This window comes from Scylla paramamosain, unplaced genomic scaffold (assembly GCF_035594125.1).
Source record: "Scylla paramamosain isolate STU-SP2022 unplaced genomic scaffold, ASM3559412v1 Contig5, whole genome shotgun sequence".
Lineage (NCBI taxonomy): Eukaryota > Metazoa > Arthropoda > Malacostraca > Decapoda > Portunidae > Scylla > Scylla paramamosain.
The window spans coordinates 97,501-105,000 of record NW_026973670.1 but is presented as its reverse complement, the minus strand read 5'-3'; the positions used below and the strand labels follow the sequence as shown (position 1 = coordinate 105,000).

At 45.6% G+C, this 7,500-nt stretch overlaps 2 protein-coding genes across 12 annotated transcripts in view; one reads left to right on the top strand and one right to left on the bottom strand.

Annotated features, from left to right (window-relative positions):
- Positions 1-7,500, top strand: part of LOC135096647 (cadherin EGF LAG seven-pass G-type receptor 2-like) — a 72,020-nt gene that overhangs the window by 33,514 nt on the left and 31,006 nt on the right. The gene's annotated exons all lie outside the window — the stretch shown is intronic.
- LOC135096644 (uncharacterized) overlaps positions 2,269-7,500 on the bottom strand; it is a 25,720-nt gene continuing 20,488 nt past the window's right edge. For 3 of the 11 annotated variants that reach the window (XM_063998322.1, XM_063998325.1, XM_063998323.1), the window contains 5 exons: positions 7,106-7,483; positions 6,708-6,957; positions 5,735-5,869; positions 4,551-4,740; positions 2,269-2,672 (listed from right to left, as the gene is read on the bottom strand). In XM_063998322.1, the coding sequence (XP_063854392.1) occupies positions 2,481-2,672; positions 4,551-4,740; positions 5,735-5,869; positions 6,708-6,957; positions 7,106-7,483 (1,145 nt within the window). In that variant the 3' untranslated portion in view covers positions 2,269-2,480. Of the gene's footprint in view, positions 2,673-3,078; positions 3,206-4,550; positions 4,741-4,943; positions 5,167-5,734; positions 5,870-6,707; positions 6,958-7,105; positions 7,484-7,500 lie in introns of those variants that run through there. The other 8 variants (XM_063998326.1, XM_063998324.1, XR_010264881.1 and 5 more) reach the window with 7 other exon arrangements.

The following is a 7,500-nucleotide window of genomic DNA, read 5'->3' as shown; positions in this document are numbered from 1 at the left end:
TTCTTCCTCCTCCATTACCTGTGGGAGAGAAAATAAGTGATTTTGAGTAAATAAATAAATAATTGAATAAGTAAATGTGTTTTTTCTCATTCTTATTTTCTTTTCTTTTTCTTCTTCTTCTCCTTCTCCTCCTCCTCCTCATCTGTCATCTGTGGGAGGGAAGATGAGGTAAGGTGTGGGAGAGAGAGAGAGAGAGAGAGAGAGAGAGAGAGAGAGAGAGAGAGAGAGAGAGAGAGAGAGAGAGAGAGAGAGAGAGAGAGAGAGAGAGAGAGAGAGAGAGAGAAAAAAAATTGGTGGGACATGATATAGTTTACTTGAGTGTCCGTTCCAAACCCAGAGAACGGGACAGCAACTTATGAAAGAAAACGTATGTAAACAAACCTTTCCCTTGTCTGTCTGTCTGTCTGTCTCTCTCTCTCAAAGGAATCTTGTATGTGTGTGTTTTTCAAGCAAAGGTATATTAATTAATAGCGCTCTCTCTCTCTCTCTCTCTCTCTCTCTCTCTCTCTCTCTCTCTCTCTCTCTCTCTCTCTCTCTCTCTCTCTCTCTCTCTCTCTCTCTCTCTCTCTCTCTCTCTCACAAGCTTGGGGGCCACCACTAAGTCTGCCTTCAACATATCTATATTACTTCTATCTTTTTAATCTGCTGACCTCAAAATGCAGATAAACCATTAAAATTTACCATCAGCATTATGAATTTAGTTGCATATATATCCACAGTTCAAATTACAATAAGACCGATTTAATGAGAAGGCCCTTCAGAGTCCAAGGCCTGCTTCAGGTGTGAGCATTCACATGATATTCACTCATGCACCTTACAAATCATCATATTACACAGTTTTTTGTTTATAGAAGGATGTGTTGCATACAGCAACTGCCCTCTTTGCTTTAAACCAATCAGAAAAATACTTCTGAAGTTTTTCTAGTACATCTGTGGGCTGTTGTTGTGTACCTACAGCATGGCATACAACTTTCTTCACTTAAGGATCATTCTCATTTATGACCTTGTACTGGGAATGGCTATCCATTTTGCTATGTTGCCAAAGGAATTGTGGGCCGTTCCACCAGATCTTGCTATTACACAATTCATCCGCTGTCATGCCTCTAGATGCATGATCTGCTGGGGTATATATATACTGTGTCTCTACAAATTTCCACTGATCTGGTGAAGTGTGATCTCTTATTGTTTGTACTCTATTTGCAGCAACATATACATGGAATCTCTTTGCTTCATTTGCAGTGTAACCAAGGACTACTTTGCTGTCTGTCCAAAATACTTCTTCCACATTATTATACTCAAGTTCTCCCTTCAAGAGTTTATGGATTCTAACTGACACCACTGCTGCTGCTGCTGCTAGTTCTAGTCTGGGAATTGTTATGGTTTTTAGAGGTGTGACACGTGACTTTGCCATTACTAATGCACAATGAATTCGGCCAGTCTTGCTAATTAATGTAATATACGAGCACTGGCCACATCCCTCTTGACAGGCATCTGAAAAGTGATGGAGTTCAACCTTTCCTACTTCCCCAAAGTCATGGGGTTTGTAGCATCTAGGTACCTTTAGCTGATCTAGTTTGTGCAGCTCATCCTTCCATTTTATTCATTTAGGTTTGACATAATCTGGCACCTCCTCATCCCATTCAACTGCATTCTTACATAATTCTTGTAAAATTTGCTTTCCAGTCAGTATGAGAGGTGACACCAGACCTAATGGATCATATATAGAGGTCACTGTTGACAGAATGCCTCTCCTGGTGAGTGGCTGGTCTTTCACCTTTATTCTAAATTGAAATGTGTCAGATTCTATGCACCACTCAACTCCCAAAGTTCTTTCTATAGGCAGTGTGTCTTCATTCTTACTAAAATCCAAACTTTTAATTCCATCTGCTCTCTCATGAGGAGAAATTGCAGCTAATACAGCTTTGTTGTTGTTTGACAAGAACTTATGAAGGTTGAAACCTCCCTTGTAACATAATTCTTTGCTCTGCTGAATAAGAGTGACAGCTTCATCCATTGTAGCTACTGACTTCAAACCATCATCAACATAAAAGTTGTTTGTTACAAACTTGGCCGCATCAGCATAAAAGGGCCAGATTCTCAGGAAACCCTTTGTATTATTTGTATGTGCAATATTTTTCTATCCTCTGTGTCTATTGTTTTATGTCCAAAGGATGGGTGGCAGGTTGCATCATCCTTCTTTGTTGTGCAGGCTTTAGTCCAACAATATATGTATCAATCAATCAATCATCTTGGTAATAAAAAGAATAATAACAATAATTTTTAACTTTATTTTCTCGGTTCTATTTCTTCTTTAATAATAATGATGAAAAAATAATAATAATTATATAATTTAATATAACCTAACATAGCCTATCTTAGCTCATAACAGAAATAGGTAGGTCAGTTAAGTTAGGCCAGACTAAACTGCCTTACTTTAGGTCACTCATGTAAGACAATTATTGATCTTATTGTGCTAAATCCTAAGGACTCCTGCTATCTGATGTCATTCTACTTCTGTTCTCTTTCAAATTTCTCCTCATCTCCCTCCACTCCTTTGCACCGCTGTAAAGGGTCTTGGCGCACTCCCTTACCTCCTCCTCCTCCTCCTCTGACGAACAGTTCCAGTGGTACTTGAAGAGGCCGCTCAGTTTAACAAGCTCATTCTGGCTCACCTGGAAGACAAGTGCCAGTGAATTAGTATGGAAGCTTGGGTGAAAATACAGAAGCAGGAAGAGAGTTTCAGAGTGTACCAGTGAAAGAGATAGAAGATTGAGAATGGTGGTTGACTGTTGTATTCAGAATGTGGAGAGAGAGAGAATAGGGGTGAGGGAAAGTAGAAAGTCAAGTCTTGTATAGCAAGGCTGCAGATTACAATTCACCTGTAGCTGTAATCAGTTGTTTACTCATTGATACTCAGTGCCTCCCAGCTGACCCATGCCTCTGGTCTCCTGGTGGCTTTGCTTCTCCCCAGACACTCATCCTAGCACTCCTAGCTCTCCTGCATCATCATAGTACACTAGTGTTGTGAAAACTATCTATATTTTGTGCTGCCCTGTCTAAGAGTCTGGATTAGCACACCTAAAATGAAGAAGCACTGTGTTGTTCCCTGTACTTTGCGTCTTTCTGGTCCAGTGTTGTCTTGATCACCGTGCACTGGTGTTACGAAGCCCTGTGTCTTGTGGCGTCACATCCAACAGTCTGGGATCTGAAGCATCATGGATGTTGTTCAGTGCCTCAAAAACTCAATTCCTCCAATTCAATTCCTATGGTGAGGCCATAGGATGACAGATTAACAAGATTTCTACATCATTAATGGGAGAAACATTCTTGACAACCCTGCTCATCATCTATGTGAGGTTTGAGAAAGTTGTGGTGAGGGAGCAAACCGTTTGTGAATACTGGCCTGTGTGTGTGGCAAACACTCTGCCACAACAGAAAATATTGATAAGTTAAGTCTGGCTTGCTTGAAGTAGGAAGTATTTGCTTGAAGCTTGATGTGCATTAGAGAAAAGAGCTTGCTTAAAAGAGAGAGAAAGAGAAACAGGGGGAGGAAATGGAAGCATCTGCATTTGATTTCAAGTATTACAGTTCCTAATAATTGTGGCACCACTGTGAATTACTGGCCATTAAATTTGCTTGGGTTAGATAAAAATTGCATTAATTTTTTTGAGGATCAGTATTTTAGAATGAATGAATAACAAACACATTTTATATGTGCAATAAAGAGGGATTAATGACAGCTTTAGATATTCTCTCTCTCTCTCTCTCTCTCTCTCTCTCTCTGTGTCTACCATTCACTGAGTTACCCCTCTGCATTGATACACACCCCCAGACCACCTCCTCGCACCTCCCATCAGTACATCACCACTGCACTCAAGCTCCACTGCTCTCAGCGCCTCACCACCAGACGTTGCAAGGGCCCTATTCTGAAACGCCTTGCTCTCTTGCCATGACTATTTTCCAAGGCCACAGAGATGATCAGCCGGGTTCTCAAGAGTGTTTATCATGTTATTAATGTGGAATTCTTGTTAATATGCCACTAGAACCATAAATACACCCTTAGAAACCTGTGTAACATCAACTAGAGAGCTTTTTTAATGTAGTGGAGGTGCAGTGCAGAAGCGTTTGAGAATTTTGAGTCTTATGATCCAACCAGACCAACATTTCAGATACACGCATCACTGTAACCTTCCTTATCTCAGTCATTGAGTTAATGTGGCCAGGCCACATGCTGCTTCTGTCTCCAAGAACACACCTACTCATTTCACTGATATAAGCAACCTTTTCAAAGTCCCTCAGAGCCTCTTCCATTTCTAACAACAACCAATATTTAATGGGCTCCTAAACACACACACACACACACACACACACACACACACACACACACACACACACACACACACACACACACACACACACACACACACCTGCAAGAATTTGTATTACCCTTAGCCAGTACTCATCTTATACATATAAACAGCAAAGTGAATGAGTGTTGTGGGCATAGCATTGCACCACTGCCTGCATAAGTTACTAAAGCTGTGACGCACCTCACATGCCTTGCCTGTCACCTTGCCTGTGGTCTGGGGAGGGGTGGGGTGGGGTGTTACGTCGCTGGTGGTGGTGGTGGTGGTGGTTACTGGAGGAGGCTTGGTGAGGGCTGGGGTGGGTGGAGGGTGGCTCAGGCTGGGGGTGGGGGTGGCATCATCATCATCAGCTGTGACACGGCTGGGAGAGTACCTGCAAGAGAGAGAGAGAGAGAGAGAGAGAGAGAGAGAGAGAGAGAGAGAGAGAGAGAGAGAGAGAGAGAGAGAGAGAGAGAGAGAGAGAGAGAGAGAGAGTTACAATGTTTAGAATCGACTCAGTCACGCCAGCCAGCCTCTCTCTCTCTCTCTCTCTCTCTCTCTCTCTCTCTCTCTCTCTCTCTCTCTCTCATTCATTCATTTTCCTTGTATTTCTATAAATTTTATTTCTTCTTTATCTTTCTTCCTTTCCTTCTATTTCTTTCCTTTCATCTTCTTTTCCTTCCTTCCTTCCTTCCTTATCGTTTCTTATCTTCCTTCCTTTCTTCAATCTTTTCTTCCTTCCTTCCTTCATTTAATTAATTCACACACACACACACACACACACACACACACACACACACACACACACACACAGGGAATTCTGGAGAGAGAGAGAGAGAGAGAGAGAGAGAGAGAGAGAGAGAGAGAGAGAGAGAGAGAGAGAGAGAGAGAGAGAGAGAGAGAGAGAGAGAGAGAGAGAGAGAGAGAGAGAGAGAGAGAAGAGGGGGGTGGGGTGTTTTAGGAGGTAATATAATGGTAAGTTATTGTTTTACCTCCAAACCATTCCTCCTTCTCCTCCTCCTCCTTTCTTCTTTATCGTGGAATATCTCTTTATCTTACCATTATTCTCATTCTTGTTCTTTTCTCCTCTTCCTCCCCCCTCTCTCTCTCTCTTTCAAACAAACAAACAAACAAACATGTCTTTTTCTTTCCCTCCTTTTAACTCCCCAAAACTTTCATTCTCCCATTTCCATCTCTTGAAATTTCCCCATTCTCAGCCCATTAACAGCCAAAACACCCCCATTACCACCCATTAACACATGCAGAGCTCCAGTGACACCCTCTCCCACCCCATTCCCACCCCCATAAACAAACTTACCATCCCCTTCACCCCCAAACACCCCAAAAAACACACCATTCACTCGCTCATCACCCCTTGCCTTACTTACCCAAAGACTTGGCATCCAGGGTGTTGGGGGAGGGGGAGCGGGCTGGGGGGAGAGACTCGCTGTTCCTCCCCCTTGTGGAACCCAGTGGAGGTCATCAAATACTGCCGCAGGGGGAGAGTACCCATAGCCCTTGCCCTGGGGGAGATGGGGAGATTAGTGTGGGGACGAAATGGGGAGGTTGGGGGAAAGAAGGGTGTAGTGAGACTGGAAGGTAGGTTATGATGGAAATGGGGGAATCAGGGCAGCAGATGGGGAGGTTAAGGTGGGGAGATTAGTCTGGGGAGATCAGGAGAAGGAAACTGAAGGGAAAATGTGTGCTTAGTTTAAGGTGTGAGATGAGGAGATGGGGAGATTAATTTGAGGGTATGGGGAAATGGGAAGGTTAGGGGAGAGAGGGAAATGGGGAGGTGAGAGTGACATTTAGAAAGGGAGAAAAATAGGGAGATTAGTAAGAGGAGATGAGAAGATTCATTTTGGGGAGATTGTGGGAGGTGGGGGAGGGTAGTGGTGCTAATAGAATGGTGAGATGGGAAAATTTGTTTAACAGAATATGGAGGTGGGGAGATGGGGAGATCAGACTGGTGGGGAGATGGGAAGATTGTGTTCGGTTTTAGTGTAACTGGAAAGGTTAATTATATGGGTCTTGTATTTTGGGGGAGGTTAATTCAGGCAGGAGATGGGGAGGTTAGTTTGGGGAGTCTGTTAAGGGCAGTGTTTGTTTGTGTCATTGGGGAGATTACCTAAGACGATTATATCGGAATTCATTACATCAATATATATATTAAAAAAAAAAAAAAAAAAAAAAAAAAGGGAGATTAGTTTGGGGAGATTTGGGAGAGGGGAGGTTAAAATAACAGCGTTGTACACCTGTGGGAAAAATAGACATTAGTACACCTGAGTTAATGTAATTAGCAGAGGCAAAGTAAGGAAGAGGGGAGAGGGGAGGGAAAGAACAGAATCTCCTCTTACTAACCTCCCTATTTCTCTGCTCTGCCTTGGGGCTGTGATGGTGGTGGTGAGAGCCTCCCACTCCCTGGCTGCGCAGCCCCAGCCCCGCCGCTCGTAGGGGTACACCTCACCCAGTGGGGAGGGGGAGCGGCAGGGGGACCTCAGCCCCCCGGGAATGGGAATGGCGCGGGGAGTAGCGTGGGGAGCGGCTGGGGGGTGAACGGCCCCGCTCCGGGGAGGCACGGCGGTCTGGGGGTGATGAGCGGCGCCCCGGGGAGAGGGTAACAGAGAGAGGGTAACACGGCGTGGGGAGCGCTGGGGGCTCCAGCGGTCGCGGGGTGGGGCAGTGTAGTGGTGGTGGTGGTGGTGCTGGTAGCATGGACTGCGCCACCCTGTGGGGCTGGCGCGGCGCCCCCATCGGGGCTCCACGGGGGGCTGCGGGAGAAGGGAGGACTGATGCTGCTGTGGTACTGCACCACGGGGCTGTGGTACTGGCAGTGGTCTGGGGGCGGGGAGCCCTCGGGGGTGTGGCAGCCGCCACACCCTGAGTAGCCATCTGGCCTGGCGGTGAAGCAGGGAAGCCGCCAGCATGTGGGGGGCGCTCTGGGGTGTGTGGGCCGTGGCAGTGGTCTGGGGGCGAGGAGCCCTCGGGGGTGTGGCAGCTGCCACGCCCTGAGGCCGCCACGCCACGCACTGAGTAGCCATCTGGCCTGGCCGTGAAGCAGGGAAGAGGCCAGCATGTGGGGGGCGCTCTAGGGTGTGCGGGCTGTGGTGGTAGGGGCGGGCTGGGCTGCGGGAGTACTATAATAATAATAATA